Source organism: Vanessa atalanta, chromosome 9, assembly GCF_905147765.1.
Source record: "Vanessa atalanta chromosome 9, ilVanAtal1.2, whole genome shotgun sequence".
In the NCBI taxonomy this organism is placed as follows: Eukaryota; Metazoa; Arthropoda; class Insecta; order Lepidoptera; family Nymphalidae; genus Vanessa; species Vanessa atalanta.
In genome coordinates this window covers 6,619,002-6,637,397 of record NC_061879.1, presented here as the reverse complement: position 1 = coordinate 6,637,397, position 18,396 = coordinate 6,619,002, and the positions used below count along the sequence as shown (strand labels likewise).

The following is an 18,396-nucleotide window of genomic DNA, read 5'->3' as shown; positions in this document are numbered from 1 at the left end:
TCATATTTTAATCGTATAGATTATATTATATTATAATAACGGATGATAAGTTAATTGTGAAACATACTTGACAAAATACCAAATAAATCTATATTGAAATAAAATAGCACGAATGATATTTTATTTTTGTATATTGGTTCTAGTTAAGGAACAAATACCTCATTTAGGTTACTGTTTAATTTAATGTTGCGTTATTTACAATAAAATATATCGAAGCTAACTAAATTTGCACGGAACCCTCACATTTTAATAAAGAAAGAGTCTGCTTGATTCGGTTTTTATTATAAAAATCATATTCGAATATAGGGGAACGAAAAATAAAACAAGTAGTTTCATAACATGTAATTTTGGTAAATAGCTCTTTGATACGAATCAAATCGTTTTGGGAACAAAAAGCTGTACAAATGAAAATGAATATTTAAAGCTTTATATGCATATGTATTTTATTATGTTTTTAATGTTAGATAGTCTATCGGTGTTGAAATTAATTCCTACATATAAAATAGCAGTAGATTTATTTTCCAATTTCATTTTTAAGAATAATATAACGAGGAAGAAATAATGAATAATAAAAACATATAATTTAAATACTGATTGTTGTCGTTTAATATTAATCCACATTTTGATAATGTTTCTTGTGAGGGACAATATGTTTAAATGTCTATTGGAAATAATTTTCCCCGCGACATTTGTGTACGTCTTCGAGAATAGTTATTACCATTCAATCTATTAATGTCTTATTGGATAACTTTGTATTCTAAAGTTAACCCACACAGGTATATTAATTACTTACATGCATGTAAAAGTGCACATGTGTGTAAGGTGGCGTGCCGTGTGGGGGCTGGAGGCCACTCCCTCGTCGACGCCTGCTCATTTTAAATTGTAATTACAATTTATTATTGTGTCTCTGTGCCGCCTTCGTCGCTGCCGCCATTTTATCAACTCTTGGCTGGATAATTCCAGTATTTCCAATAACGATTGTAAGGCAATTGAAGATTATTACGATCGTAATTGTTCGGCTTGGAAACGGCTGAAACAACAATGTAAAGTATAATGAAGTAAAAATGCTGATGGGATAAAAGGTTTTTAATATCAAGCATTTGCATACTATTTAAATCACGAAAATCTACATTGTATGTGTACATGACATGTGAATCACTTTGTCACGGAACCTCATATTTTATTTTAAATGCTATATATATGTATTCATAAAATTATCAATAAAAAATGTATATCCGATCCATATAATTTTTTTTTGTTGTGTTTGTGTTATTTGCGTTTTTTAATTTATATTTATTTTACAATACCTATAGGGTAATGGAATAAATAACCATTGATAAAAAAGTTCGTCATAAAATAATAAAAACGTAAATGTTTTATGAACATAGTAACCTATAGTAGGTAGGTTTTAATTTAACAGATGGTGCAAGTTTCTCTTTGTTATATAAAATATTATCAAAGTGAAAATGAATGAGATATTATAAATAACATTTAATTTACTGTTGAATATCTTATTTGTAAACTATTTAAAATTGAGAACAATAGCTCGGTGGTGGAGTTATATGCTCGCCCGTCTGGGTTGGTACCATTTACTTATCACATAATCTACCACAAAATCGCAATACTTCGTAATTTTGTATTCAAGTTTGAAGGGTGAGTGAGCTAGTGTAACTACGGGCACAAGGGACATAACATCTTAGCTCTCGATTGGTGGTGCATTAATTAAAAAGTATTAGCTAACTTAAAATGATTTGCCTTTATTCCTAAAAAAGGAAAATCGCTTAAAAATAACGTTTGTCGTAATCATAGTTTCTATTAATGACTAACGATGCATCGTTCGCGATATTTGCATTCGATTGAAGAATCGATTATTCGACCAAAACCTGTTCTAAATATATATATTATGGACCAATGTAAAAATATTTTTAATTAATTTGATAACGAAATTGGTTGTCAAGCGACCCCTTGTTGCCCTTCATTGTTTATGCTGTAATATGTGTATTTTATTAAAGTTTACTTTAAATATATGGTTTATTACTAAAGTACAATTTATAATAATATATGGACGGCGTCTTCCTTTGCTAATTTATATTTTAACTATAATTTTAGTTGTCCATTTTACTGTTTTTAATTATAAAATGACGAAATTATGTCCTGTTTATGTTCATATCAAATTTATTACTATACGATAAGCGAATACTGACTTTGCCAACCTTCTTTCCAAAGGCAGGACTTTGAGTAGTTCAATTATTCTACCGCGAAACAAGAATACTCTGTATTCTTGTTTCGCGGTAGAGTAAGTATCTACATCGATTAAGTAGATTCTTCAGATGATTTACTATGATTCGATAAGTGACCTAGCGTTATTAAAAACAAGGAAATTAAGTCGTTGATACAATGGGTGACGCATTTATGTTGTATGGAAAAGTTACAAATTCAAATTTTCTTAAATGATACTTACTCTATCACATAGCTTATTTTGGCGTCTGCTTTCTAGTTATCAATATAACAATCATTATTTATTTAATTGAACTATATGTTTTGATATTTTAGTAGTCAATTCCTAGTCCGTCTTATGATTGAATCAATTTTGCCTTTGGGTATCAACAAGTATTTATTTATACTCAAAAATTTGTTGCTTATACGGCATTAAGGCGTCTTTAATTCTGTAGTTGCATTTCTTCGATTATGTATTTATCATATTCGTGCCTATTCAGACTTACAAAAAACCTTTATAATATTATATAAATTTTTAAAAAAAGATAAATTCACTTCTTTATCACTAGAATAATTGCAGTCAAGTCTACCGTAAACTTTACATCCAAGACAGAATTTTAATAGCAAAAGCCTTTGAAGATTAATGTAAAATGTAAACATTGAAATCCCGAGCGCCCTGAATTAAATCCAATTGTATTAAAAGCGAGAGGTCTTTAGACAGTATCAAATGTCTTAGTTGATGCGAATCTGTGAGTTGATGTTTCGCTGCTGTCGTTTCTAGTTAAGGTTCTAATAATAAGTTTTACCAAACTAAATTGTAGGCACGGAGTTCATATAAATACCGGTTATATATTTATAGTATCAATACTCGTGATGGTACTGTATTTAATAATCATTTAAATCAAATTATATTGATTAATAGGGTTTATACAAAAAAATAGTTAATGTTAATGTTACTCAAACTAATACATTGAACTTATTATATCTTAATCGATCCTATTTAAAATATTATTTTTTGTTTTATGTAATATAATATATCGTTCTATAATCAACGTGGTTGTGTATTTATTTAGTTTTTAAGTTATTAAAACATAAAAAAACCTAATACATGTTTTTATTATTTTACGAAAACATATTTCCAATCAAACAATTTTGATATAGTTTATCAAACGTCGCACAAAAATTGTTTGATTGAAAATTTATTGTATTGACATGATTGAGTTTTCGAAGTGATATAATTTAAATTCAGATAGTATGCAAATTCAAATAACAGCCCTTTTCTTGGAGGGTTAAGATGTTTTTGTAGCAAAGTGTTGCTACAATTTATTGTTAAGAAATCACCTTTTTGCCTCGTCAAATTGTAATGAATAAAGATTACTTGAAAAATGTAATTAAAATAACTTTTTACTGTTAGAGTTTTTTTATATACCAACTAGGTACCACCCACTAATGAGTTATTGTTCCTTTAAATATAAATATTTTTAGTTATTTAACTACACTTTTGAGGGTGAGTGAGCCAGTGTACAGTGACAGGAACGGGGGCTATTTAGGCACATTAGCTTATTCTTCTAGCAGTGCCAGTGTCTATGGACGAATGTAATTAATATAATTTGGTGGCTTCTTTTACTCTTCAATAAAAACTTTAAAAAAATAATAAAGAAAAGTAATTTTATACATATATGTAAAGCGGTTGTTACCTTTATCCTGCGTGTAGTATAATTAAATTTTTTGTTGCGATATTTTCCTGGTACAATGCCTTAAAAATGTAGAATAGTAATATATTAAAATGAAATTGTTTAAGAAATGATCTTTTATTAATGTAGCGTCTTATAAATGGTGTGAATAATTGAAACATAGAGGAAGTAATGCTAAACCTCCATCGCCCTATCTAACAATGAATAGCTCGTAACAAGACAATAAACAAGGCCATACATCACGTGGAAACATAGCTCAAAGTTATTTAATTATCTAAAGGAAAAACTAATCCGTTGTTGAGAACGAAAATTACGCGCCCCGTCGACAGGTGCTTTTACTTATGTGTGCATGCGTGGCCTTATACAGAGTGTTTGAAATGGAATAAATTGAATTATTATGAGGCCTTACGTGAAGCAAAAAGATAAACAATTTACGTTTGTTAATTAATTACTTTTTTACAATATATAAGTACAATATACAAGCATTAATGTCTATATTTAATTAGTATCTCGGTATATAACTTAAACACAATGTTGTAAAAATAATACATTTACTTATTTTTATCATAAGTTTATGTTAATTTGTTTAGTGATGCAAATGGAAATTCATTACGCGCTGAAACTTAGTAATATATTGACAATAATTATTTAAAAAAATTAAACAATCCAATACAAACTATTACAGCTTGTTTGCAATAATTGATATCACCCTGAAGGACAATACAAATCACCACACGTAACATAGCAGTTAAATATATGTATTAATTAAACATTTTATCCCATAAATTTCTCTGCCGTATCAACCTGTATAGCAGCACCATACTTTAATAGAGACTATAGGCGGCAAGTAGCTGTCTTGTGCGACAATATTTATGCCCGCAATATTAACTCTTGTGCGACTACCATTTACAGTATTTCAAAAAGTCTCATAAGAAAACATATCAGGTAATAATAAAGTGATAACGATGGCACAATATATAAAACAAAGAATATTTTATACAAACAAAATTTATTTAAAAAAAAAATGTAGCAGAACCCTAATGTTAATATTTATATAAATCTTTATCTGTCAATCTGATCATGAAGATCGGAAAATCTAAAAAAATATTTAAGCGACAACAGATAGAGAGGCGTCCGAAATAAAACGCGAGGGCGTCGCATCAGAGCGTCCGTCCGCCCCAGGCAGATATAAAAATCATTCATATGGACAAAATAAAATTGCATCCCAAATAACCCGGTGCTCACCGGCCGAAAATCTATTAGCAATAAATATGAAGTTTTCCGATTTAACAGGATTTAAAATGGCGGAGGTCTAATATAATTCCAAAGTTTCTATGACTTTTCTGTTTTATGACATTGTAGTTTCGGTTATCAGGTTCCTTTGCAAAACCGTGATATTTATTTTTAAATTTAAATCTTTAATTAAACCCATATTAAATCAAGCTATGTTGCATATATTATTTGGTAAAATCAATTAAAATTTAATTTAGAAACAAATCATGCAGCATAGTTCCTTCTATATTACAAAAAGTAGGAACAATATCTGTCCATATACACAATAAAGTTTTCAAACCTTATGCATATCTAATAATAATCTTATTATCGTTTATTTTTATTTCATGTATTTATATTTTAAACTTTATACAAGAATAAAACCTCAAAAAATACCAGGTCTGTTGCTTTTCCATAATTATAACCTGCTTGCCTCATTAAGGCTCATTTGGACCAACCTCCTTTTTAGCCATACAGGTTGCAACGCCAGTTATATGGAATATTATTGGTTGTGTATTTCTGGTGTATTGTTTTTGTAGTTACAGACTCTTCTGTTCGCCGTGTTAAACAGATACAAATACCTGAATTTCGTAATAGTTACGTTGTCCATAATTTCGTTGTCGTAAATAATTAGACACGTCCTGTCAAATGCCTAACACTTTTAATAGCACTTTGGTGCTGCCTTATAAAAATATTGTAGAAAAAAATATTAAAAAATTCAACAAACTATTAGTTGGATAGTTATGATTAGAAACTTCAATGAAAATCTGGTACTACTGAAATGGAAGATTTATATGTTAAAGACTTACAGAACTGTACTTATATGGCCACTTATAAAATGTCGCCGGAATTTGATATCGGAAATTTGTAAAACGCACCGGCATACAAATTTCCTCCACTAAGCCCACGACGACACTAGTACTTGAAGAGGCGGGGATTTTATAACGAATACAACGCGACAGAGAAAGATTTTTAAATTAAATTGTTTTTAAGATTTTGTTCCAGTTCAATAAGTAATTTATAATGGGTCTACCGATTTATTTTTCTTATATCACATTTATTATTTTAATGTTTAAAAATATATATAATGTTTAATTTCAACAAAGAATAATTTATAGTTATGGTAAAGTTGATTCCCAAATACTTATTCCGGGTCCGAGACAGACACGGGCCTTCGTTAATCATGCTATCATAGTGCAGATCAGTGGATATTCTCATCTCATGTTTCTTTTCGTCGAACTTAGAACTTCTCTCCTCCACCTTCGATTGTTTCGCTCAATATTATTTACATATCTATACTAATATTATAATTGTGAAAGAAACTCTGTATGTCTGTCGCTCTTTCACTACACAAATAATGAACCGAATTTGATGACATTTGCTATGAGGCAAACTTAAAATTTATAGAAGGACATAGGCTACTTTTTTGCCTAACACATGACAAATTATCCCTAAAACGTGAGGGAAGTCGCGGGCGACATCTAGTATGCTATATAACTTTTTCTCAAAGAGTATAAAGTAAAAATTTTTTTTTGTTTTTAAATCTAATTGCACAAAAAATAAGTTTTTATTAGCAATATGGCCACTGCCCAATTCCTATATTCCTATGTTCCGATTTCGCAAATCGGAACTCATCAATATTTAATATTACTGCTTAGCGGAAGAATGTCTGACATGTCCCAGTCGGGTCTGCACAAAATCCTACCACCAAGAAGCAGATGGATGCAGAATTACGGCTCGAGCTGTGAATTTTTACCATCAATGTTTAAGGCCTTCACTCAAATAATATACTAATATAATATGACAGATTTCATAAATAACAAAACAACATTATAATAATCTTCAGTCATATATTTTTAAAATAATAAGGAGAGTACTGACACTCGTACTGATTTGCCTCGTATTACGTGTAGCTCTTCGCTCTTTTCGGTTGTGTGAAACTGGTTTAAAACTTACTTGCGATATTCAACAGGTGGATTTAAATAAAAACTTGTAAGAAAAACAAGTAGATAGATCGTTAGACTCAATATTAAAAAAATATATTGTGACATGTGTGTGTGTGACATGTGTGCGAAGCTGGGGTGGATATTTAGTATAATCAATTTAATCGTCTAATCAAAATCGTCGAAACAAAAGTGCTTAGAGGTGCATTTAGTAAGTCTCCAAGCTATCAAGATTAGGTATGAAATAAATTAAATTTGCTTTACCTAACCCTTTTTTAAACTTTATATTTAATAATCGCTTCAGTTATGATTAATAATAAGAGATATTTTAATTTCTGATGATCATTTTACAACCGTTAAGGCCTATTGACTTCGATTGCCACATTTGAGTTATCCGATTTGGTCAGCCAAGGCGGCGGCGCAGATTTGACCAAAGGATATGCTTTGATTAGATACTTTTATACATATAACTGTATTATTATTAGATAGTTAGTATATTTTATTTTAAATTGATTCAAACGATTCTTGTATGTGTTATTCTTATCGTAGTGTCGTCATAAGAAAATATACTTGGTTGATGCAAAAAAACGAAATTTATTTTTTTATTTATTAAAAAATCTTTATCAAACGATTATCAGTTATTGAACGATAAACATTCGGCCTTCAGTTGTTGTAGCTTCTGGCAATTTGTAGATCCAATTATATAGAACTAAGTATGTATATAAAATCAGCGTAGTATGACTCGTACTGTGCTAATAGACTTCACCGCACGCCCAACGTTTTTATTTATTAAACATTACTCTTCTATCTTATAATATCATTAAAATTGGCTCATTTGTACAGTTAAGTAGGGTACTTTTAATAGTATCTTTATTCTTTCCAATTTCCTAAATATAAAAATGATAAGAGTGACTTGTCTATTGAAGATAAATTGAAATTACATTTGAAAATCTACAAACACAACTTTTTCGTTTGGAAATCGTCTGGGTCTTTCTATAATATCCACCTTTATAATCATAGTAAATTATTTATATTTAAAAAATATACATTGTATAAACATATGTCTACGTCTTTTCGTTTCTGCAAACAATGGTTATGTTAAAGATATTTTATCAATTGAATCAGTAGTTTTGGCAAGAACTCGTAATGAAACAAAATAAATAAATAAAACTTACTTCATGACTCTTTAAAATATAATTATTATAACAATATATGTGTTTTCATTAATATATGTGGTTAAAAGTTAACGAAATCACACCCATCAATGGAACTTGATCTCTGAAATAAGTATTAATTCAACAGATTTTTAGTAATTTTCACTTTTAATATAAATAAAAAATTCTCTGTTTTGTCGAAGGTATTCGCAAATAATATGTAACTTTATTTTTTCGTTTACCTAATTTACTGCATCTAATTCGGTTTATGTAATAAACCTTATCATTCTTTTCTCTCCATTTCTCAATAATAATTTCTTAAAATTATGAGAAGTCAATCAGAATCCGTTTCGAGCGTATCGATCTTATCGATTGTTCGGGATCGCTTTGAGAAAACCAGATTTATTCGTGGAACTTTCTTTACTAACTACACATATAAATACTTTAAAAAGTAATTTTATTTTACATAAAGGATTATTTTATATGTATCGACAATTTATGAATTACAAAAGCTAAAATAAAAAATTGATTATTTCTCTTCTTTCTTATTGTATAAAACCAATTCTAGTGAGTGGTACGGTGGTGGTAACTCTAGTGGAGTGGTGGTACTTAAGTTGGTAGTTGCATAGTTCACTTTAGAATATTTTCTTTTCTTCAGTAATATGTCAAAGAGGTTACTTTTGTATGTTTCTATGTAGGGGGTAATATCCTGAATTAATTATATATTCTAAAAAAATCCCCGGTAGAAAGCCACATTATTCCTGAGTGCTGATATAAATTACATTGATATCCTATCAAACTATTTATTAAAAAATTGTGCCCGTTCGAAGCGGGACGTCAGTCTTTTTTATAAATTTAAAACAATTATATTTTTTTCAAGCCAATTTTGAGGTTCGACAGAAAACATTATTTTTATTTTATTAAGTAGTATTAGTAACAAAGAAAATAAAAGTTCGTTAAGCCCAGATAATAATTATTTGAAAAATATTTTTTACTTTATTTAATTGTTCAAGATAATTTTAATTATACTCCATTATTATTGATATAATGGTATAGAAAAAGCTAAGTAAAAATAATTTTAACCATTTAGTTATTTTCAATTCCGCCAAGTGGTTCAGAAAGTAAAAGTGTACAAAAGACACCATATCTCAATCTGTGGTGCTCTAAGAACCGAATTAGTTTTTTTATTAAGATACTCTATTGATCGATAATGTAAGCGCCTTAATACATATGGTGGCGGGGAACCAAAACTATAACAATACTTTCCCAAGGGCAGATGATGTCAAGAAGCCTTAAGTCTGTCAAATCCTTATTACTTTGTTTGTTTTCAAATTTGTTGAGTAAGTCTAGGCAAATTATTTAGTTATATTACTTATTCTCCGTTTACTGTGGGTGAAGGTCAACGGGATAGGAATTAATGTTAAAAAATTTAAAACACCAGATGATAATTTTCATTTTTAATCTTGATATTTTCCTCTACGATACAAGGCACACACACAATTTTAAGTAAATTAATAATAATTATAATAAAAATAATAAATAATAACTCGCTTTATGAACGCAATAACCAAGATATTAACGTGTACACTGATAAGCCTCGACATCTAATTGACAAAAGAAACCTACGCTAACGGTTACTAGTTTACCAGAACTTTACATTTAACTTTGAACAGTGAAACTCTCTTACATTTTATTACAAAAATGAAAGAACTGATATGAAGTTACCACATTCACGCCCTGCATAAAACCACTCATTCGCATTCGTCTAAACATTTATAGTAACAGCTAAGTTTTATTTATTACGTCGCATTATCCATTACAGATAATAAGTATGAAATTAATCGTCTCAAGCCTTACTTAGTATCGGCGCTTGACTATCGTCTTACAAGGTTTTTACAAAGTTAATCATTTGAATGTGTATTTTTATTGGTGACGTTTATCATAGCCTTATAGCCAAGCGCCAATCAAACGCTCGATACAATGTCTAAATCTTATTTAAACTATTTTAGACATTTAAAGTCATTTCGTAAACTAAGCATCGATATAAATAACGCTATAATTTATATTTTATCTATAACGTTAAACCTACTGCACTTAATACAATAGCTACCCACGTACACCGGATCGTTATGTATATGAGACGCTGAGATTATATTACAATGTTTAAAGTAGGAAACTTTAACGAAACGCTTACTTTATATTGTACGCCAGAATTCTTTGTGGGTATTCAGTCATATTCGTATTTGTATAATGAACCTTCAAAATCTCTAACTTAACAATGCTATTATACATTTCTATGTTTTAAAATATTCTAGTATCAGTTAAACCTAATCATTGCACTAAAATGATTAAGTTACTTGATGTTGAAGATCACATATTCACATGTAAAATTGTACGCAATGTTCTATGAATACTTAGATACACTTGGATTGTTGAACATTTGTTGTTGTGCAGTTTATTTGACGATTTCATTAAAATATTACTAAAATATCACTAGCTGTTTAAATTAAACAGCTAGTGAGAAACCTGAAACCGTATACAAAGGTTCGGAAAACTTTTTCAAAAGCAGTCTTGGGTCAATTCCAACCGTTTTAGTGATCAATGAAATAATCGTTCGCTTGCTTTGTCGTCAGTATTATTGATGTTACAAATAATATGTAAGCTAAGGCTGAAGCTGTTGCTTATTTAAGTGTATAAATTGTAAATCAAGATACTTAATGTATAAATATGGCATTTAACAATAAGTTTAAAGGTACATTTTGTAAAAGATTAAATGTTGACGTATAAGTTATGTGTATCGTCGATAAAACCGTTAGGCTTAAACCTAAATATTAAGAAATATTTACAAATTTCACTATGGAAGAAAAGTTTCTGCGACTTCGCCTTACGTCACGAAATCTACGTGCTTATTTCGTATTTAATAACAGTATTTACAGTTAATCTCAAAGTAAAAGTACTTTATCGAGATCAGATACACAAAAAATGTTAACGCTAATTAATTAGTTCAATACTTTAATTTACACAAACGAGCGTGTCGTTTCGGAATAAGACTCGAGAAGCCCTTCACAAATATACGATGCATTTATATTTCAATGATAAGGTATCTTTGGGTCTTGATCTTGCATCTTATTTTCTCTGAATTCAGGTTTGACGCTTATGATGGGTTTTCTCGTTTCGTCGCTGCTTTCGTATTGGTCGGGGAAGTCGTTCGCCCCGGTGCTTGCCAGCTAAGTGGCGGAGCTGAACAGAACTGAATTCTTGTAGTAGCTGGCACGGTCGGAAAGAGGGCTCTTCACGTCACGTTCCATGGCCTGTTGGCGGGACTTGCGCTCCATCTCCAACTCTTGCGCCAAGGATTCTGTTGGCAAGAAATTTCATGTTAAGGATTGTATCATATATTACACGTCAAAATATTGTATAGATAGACAAACAACAATAACGGCTTTAATTATACGTTATACATATAAAGAGTGTTCTTTATATTACAGATACGTTAATCTGAAAAACTTTTACTTAGATAAAAGAGACAACTTGTTATTAAATCGAATTTTATTTGGTAATATAACAAGTCTGTGCTAAAAGACGAGTGTGTCGCCCCGGAAAATGTCATTAGTATCGCAATGGCTGACATCAAACGGACTCGACGTCTATATGGCACTTCCTAATTTAATATTCAATATTGCATTTCGTAAAAACGTATCACGCACTAAGTCGTGGTCGCCATTTTTTGTTTTGTTAATAAGATATAAATATATGTTTAATGTCTATCTGTATAATTAAAATCAATTGATTTTTTTTCCCATAATACAAGTCAATAATTGTTATTGGGTGCACGTGAACTTGTCAACGTATTTAATTTAACACTTCGTTTAAGAAGCAACGATCTTCGTGAAATTTCTTATTGTCATCAATGCGAAGTTGAAGTAACTTCTTGTAATTTCAATATAAAATATATAAAGAGATTTAAATAAATATAAAAAAAAGAAACTTGTGATTAAAAATGTAAAGTTAACAAGTTACAAATAAATGAATACGATTTCTTTAATATAAATGATAATATCATAGCTTGACACAAACAAGTGAAAAGAAAAATTTAAAAGGGAAACATTTTATGGGACGAATATTTTCTAATAAGGTTTTGGGAAAATTGACAAAGTTCGTGAAGAGGCAAGAGTAGGTGAGGTAAGGCAATTGTCTCCGAAAACGTCTACGTTTTACGAAATATGCTTATTCAATTTCATGCAACGCTTGCCGCCTCCTACAATTTACGAGATATAAAAGATATAAACGGAATCACGTTTTTTGCTTACTCTCAAGGAACATTTTCTCAACGGGAATTCAATTTCTGTAAGAGATATTCGTTTATAATCTGTGTTTTAAAAATAATAGTTTATTATTTATTTCTAACAAGACAATTAATCAACTAATATCCAATCCTTACACTATATTAAAAACTTTGCTGTACATATATTTATATACCATAAAAAAATTATTAAAAAAAAACTTTTTTTAATCTTCGTAAAACAAATAGTGGTTGATCAAATGACACAATTTGTGTTTCGTTTGTCATTAAAAAAACTCAATTATAATCCGATTTGTCTCAACGGCGACTGGCTCCAGGGCATCACACTCGCAAGTGTCGCTCATTGAGGGTTGTCCCGAAACAGAAACCTATTATCCCGGGTGAGATTATACGCCTAGGGCGTCACAATTAAATATTATACACTTAAAAGCTTCGGCCTTTGCCGTTTCACTTCGCTGCCACCCCTAAATGTCCCATTAGGTCTGTTTGAATACGTAATATTTTTGCATTTGCCGCTCCTAAAACAGAATTGCCGGTTCCTTTGAGTGCTATAATCTATTTGTTCTTTGAAATAACTGTTACGCTTGAGTGCTTGAGTTAAATAAAAAGTTGGCCTTTCATGTAAGACTTCGTTTCTTCGACCAACTCTTCAAATAACTCTTCTTGAATATTATTTCTTAATTATCGTATTCACTACCTCGTTACCACGAATATATTGGTGAATAGTATGGAAAATATGTAATATGTTTAAAATATGTAAAATTGGAAGCTTTTGAATCGATTTTTACACAAACATTCCATAGGTTACGGTGCCTTATAAAAGCAAATCCGAAAAACTTTTAAATCGATCAAGTCAAAGTTTAGTTTAAAGAGAAACGAATCGATTTTTGTAATTAAATAGAAGATAGAGCAAGAAATTAGGCGGACGATATTCACTCTTTAAAGACAAATTGTTTCTCGTATTTTGGTCAAACAAAAACTTGTATTGTTCGGATTTAAAGATGTCTTTCATCCGTGGTCTCTTTTTTGTGTCGTATTATAAACTTTTTTTTTGTAATTTATACCTCAGAAAAATATAATTAAAAGTGATATTTTATCCTACATAGCAACCGATGCCTTTGTTCGATGAAACCTCGAATTTAAAATAATTAAAATCTTTTATAAAAACGTTTCTTTGCCGAATTTGAGAAGGTTGAAAAAAAGGGCTCGCTTACATAAATGGAGGCTCATGTCAGTACACGAGACCCATCTATAACTAGAGCCGCGGGCTGCTCACGCTTACGCACGAGCCGAACAGTGGGTACTGGAATTGTTCTTTGATAAGCTGAAGACGGGTGCTTCTGGTGCTAACATTTTGAAGCGTGACTAATAACATTGATTGATTTCCTATTAGAAGTACTCTCTCTATTTTTTCCAAGGATTCAATTTCTTTGTGACACAATCGAGTTCATTTTAAATTTAACTTTTGAAAATAAACAAATCTTTGTGACTCGTCATTAAAAATAGTTTAAACATCGATCGGAAAGGTTGATTGACCAAAAGTTTTATTTTGTTATTTGGTATTGCCTTAATAAGAATATATGATTATCACAGTACTTGTGTCTTATAGACGCTAATATTTTGTTGAAGCGTACAAAAGTTAATATCGTCAAAGGTTTCGGGCGCACCTGTGCTGTACAATTTTATTTCCATTCATTTTACAAGCGTACCTATAAAGTAGCCGGAGAAGTTTCCTCTTTATTAATTTTTCAACTTTATATTACTTAACATCAGTTGGTTCATTTCCGTTTCTACGGCCTTTATGAAAAATGTAGCTTTATTTATTTATTTATGTAAGAAGTAAATCTTAATTCCAATGTTTATTTATATTTATATATTACTAGCTTCCCGTCCCGGCTTCGCACGATTATAATAATAGATATATAATATATATGTATATCTATTGGTCGGCATATTATTGTTTGACGATTTCAATAATCGTCATCACAATTTAGCCAATTGTCTCAAAACCATAATGAAATATACATTTAAGCGTTTGTCATGAATCACTTCGTCCATTAGCGAATACGTTTGGTAGTTTTTGAGTTAATCGCATAAAAACGTAGCAATACAATTTTTTTTTTAAATAAAATAACAATATTGTAAAGTTTCGTAGTTATACCCCTAACTCTTACTATCCACCAGAATCATTCAACAAGACATTTTTTCAAGAGAGATGATAAAATTATTAAATTATTTTTTTCGTTTATATCATGTATTGATTCCTTTTTTCCATACTATATTACCTTACCAATACATTCAAAGATCATAGATTTTAGCTATCGACTGTTATGGAGAACATTTTATGAAGCGATTCTTACTCATAGTCTTCTCACGGTCTGCTTTGAAGTCATTAATGTGAAGTTGTATAATAATGCGTATCCGCTGAAATTTTAGTTTAAAAAAATCGAATTCTACTTAATTTATTTTCTAAAATGTTGTACTATGAAAACATTTTTTGTATATTTATGTATCTTTGTTATTTAAAACTTTTGATTTATCCCGTTTCGTTGAAGGAAAATGTAGAAAAAGTTTTCTAATTTACGAATAATAAAATATGTTTTTTTCTTTTACCGGCGGCAATGAAGAAAGATGATAAAAGGGCAAAGTTTTATTTTTATTTTTACTCTCTATTGCCTTTTAAAAAATATATTTTTCTTTAGAGTTAAAAAAAAACACAATATGTTTCTTAATTTATTAGTATTGTATATTTTGAAATATTTATAATATAAGTGTATTTGTATCAAACTAATAATATAAACGAGTAAGTTTAACATTTCGGATTTAGAGACATTATTATATATTTGAATAGAGGCAAAAAAAGTACTGCGTGTACTTTTTTTACGATTACGAAGTTATATATCAACATAGTATGTTATGGATAGTTCGTTTAGCTTATGTGTGTTGTTATTGCAAACAAGAAATTCTCTTTAACAGCTCATCTCGCAAGCAGTGTTTACACACTCGTGCCTCAGAAAGCACGTAAAGCCATTTGTCCTGTGCTTGAACTCCTTCCAGTAGAGCCAATTCATATGGTTATGAGGGTCAAGGAATAGAACCAAAGTAGGATATATCACCTGGATTGTATTTTATTTTATAACTGTTTTATTTAAAATAATGCTAAATAAAACAATTAAATTAGTAAAGTTAAATTCCATTTGTATATTCCGCACTCGCGTGTTCGCGTGCGTTAGATACTTGAGAAGGGCAACAGTTAAATTAGTTGCAATTTCTACTTGAAAGCAAAGCCTGTTGGCTGGGCACTTGTCGGGAAAACAGGAAATGTGAAACGTATCAATGTTCTACTACAAGTTAATGGTGGTATTTATGATATGCGATGCATCTAATTTCGCGTGATACACGTATTATAAAATTATTGATGGAATTACATTTTAATAGAAATTAATAAAAAAACTGTAAAATAATCCAAATGAAATTTACGTAAAAATAATCGAACTAAGCTCTAAGTATTTTTATTTGTTTAAAAAAATAATGTAGATAAGCTTTCGTTTAGTTAATTAAATATATTTTAACTAAAATAAAAAACTTAAAAATCACTTGTATTGTATTCAGATGACTTGACAGATTGTTGATAAATTTTAATACAACCAAATATTTGAGGTATCGTTTATGAAACATACAAAAATAAAATAAAATATTATGAGTCAATAAATATGAAACACAAAAGAGCGATGCTAGTTTTCATATCCATCACTCGCTGTGTGAGGGTGTGGCTGCACACAATAGTATTTGAAAGTCCACAGCGGCCGGTGCATTTTTAATGAAATTTCTGGGCTTTCCACAAAGAGGATATGAATGAAAAAATCTACTAACATGTGAGCAGAGCGTACTCTTCTTGTTGGGTGCTGCCACTGGCAATTTTGTCTACGAATGCATGTATCATATTTTAATACTGTTGCTTCGTTACTCGTTTTACTTGTGTGTATCTATAATAGTGTTTCGTTTCTGTTCGAATATTCTTGTACTAAACTTATATATCTATTATGGTAATACATAATATTCGATTATCTATAATTTGAAAGTAATTTATCACTGAATAACAATCACTACTTTTATTTTAACTCTAATTAAGTAATACGTACATATATTCATTGATAAGCAGTGCTTGAAATTATAGTTTATAAATATTTTATTATTTGTTCGTCTGTAAAGATTATTACTTATTATTACTTCGATTAAAAATAAATGAGTGGTGCTCTCCCTAATACAAATTCAATAAAAATAAGAATGCGTGTATCGTTTTATGCTTTTGAATACTTGACATTCTCAATTCGCAATGGTATGTAATATGATGAGTTCAAGAGTTCAAACATCGCATGTCGAATTTTTTTCTGCTTTTTATCAATATATGTATTTAAAAGGTACAGTTTATGATATACAGATTTATATATTATATAGAGTTTATTATTAATACACATAGAGTTTATTACAATCTTATTTACCTAAGAAATAAGTTTCGAAAATATTGATCGTGTATTTTTTTATTTATTATTATTTAACAAACACGGAAGTTTTGTACCTGATGCCACCTGTAACGTCCGCAGATTATTTAATTGATACATAAATATATAACTAAATTAATAGAATCAGCCGAAATATTACACCTTATAGGTATTCAATGTACTTATATAAATTTTGTGAATTAATTAAGTACGATAATAACAAAGCATTGAATCTACTCTTGAACTAATCTTGAAAAATTGAACTGTGGAGAAATATTTCTTTCATTTATTTTTCATAAATCAACGTAATTATAGAACTTAATAATTATCTTGCGATGTAAAGGCACAGTTTTTATTTTTTGCTTTATTCTCACGCTTAAATAGCAAACTTAAATAGAAAATATTTACCAAAGGAATAGAAAATTTTAAAATCATTAAGTTAGGTTTGAAGATTTTTGTAATATTTGATAATGGAAAATTTAATTTAAATTGTCTCATTTAAAACAATTTTTGTTTATGTTAAAGAAACGTAAAACGTTTTAACAACTACGAGAACGTGCATGTGTTCAACCACATACCGCAAGCAAAACAAACCCCTATTCTATTTTTTCATGTAACTTCATTTGTATTCGTTTTGGTGGAATTCAATTGGAGTTTGAAAGGAATGCTCACTGCTCAGTGGTAGCGAAAAATTGTAGCGCAATAATATTAATATCTTTATTTATTTATTTTAGTTTTTCTTTTACGTTTTACCAATAGTAGAGAGTAATTGTGTGATATCTTTGATACTATCAAACGGTATCAAATATGTAGTAGGTTCCTTTATGTTATATAATGAGACATACGAGAGGTTAATCCATAATCATAGTGTTTAAGTCAATTCTTACCAGAGTAATTCTGCCAGAAGGCAGCTCCTCCGCTCATGATGTCGACGGGCGGTGGCGGGTAATTCCACTGCGGTTTGTCGGGCGTGCGTGGCGGATCCCGCTGGAACGGCGGCGATGAGGTGGGTGGTTCCGTGCTCGGTGGCTTGCTCTCAGTGCCATTCTCACGTTCTCGGTTCTCTTGCGTTACAGGTGTTAGGTTTTCTACAGGAAAAGCAATAGAATTATATTATTTGGAACAAAAATTAAAGACGTTTCGAGAAAGTTTACAATAATTATATAAGGAAGTTCTCTTTTATGGGTAATGTGCTGTAAATACCCTAGTCTATTAACTGTATTTGTACTACTTGAATGCGTTGTTAATAAATGTAAGTGGCAAACAGTGATTATACAAGAAATTTAACTCAAATGCGTGTTACTTCAGCTT

At 29.9% G+C, this 18,396-nt stretch overlaps 1 protein-coding gene across 7 annotated transcripts in view; it reads right to left on the bottom strand.

Moving 5' to 3' along the window:
* Nucleotides 1-11,044: 11,044 nt before the first annotated feature.
* Nucleotides 11,045-18,396, bottom strand: part of LOC125066211 (dachshund homolog 1) — a 128,510-nt gene continuing 121,158 nt past the window's right edge. For 4 of the 7 annotated variants that reach the window (XM_047674190.1, XM_047674191.1, XM_047674192.1 and 1 more), the window contains 2 exons: nucleotides 17,973-18,173; nucleotides 11,045-11,638 (listed from right to left, as the gene is read on the bottom strand). In XM_047674190.1, the coding sequence (XP_047530146.1) occupies nucleotides 11,508-11,638; nucleotides 17,973-18,173 (332 nt within the window). In that variant the 3' untranslated portion in view covers nucleotides 11,045-11,507. The remainder of the gene's footprint in view (nucleotides 11,639-17,972; nucleotides 18,174-18,396) is intronic. The other 3 variants (XM_047674193.1, XM_047674195.1, XM_047674197.1) reach the window with 1 other exon arrangement.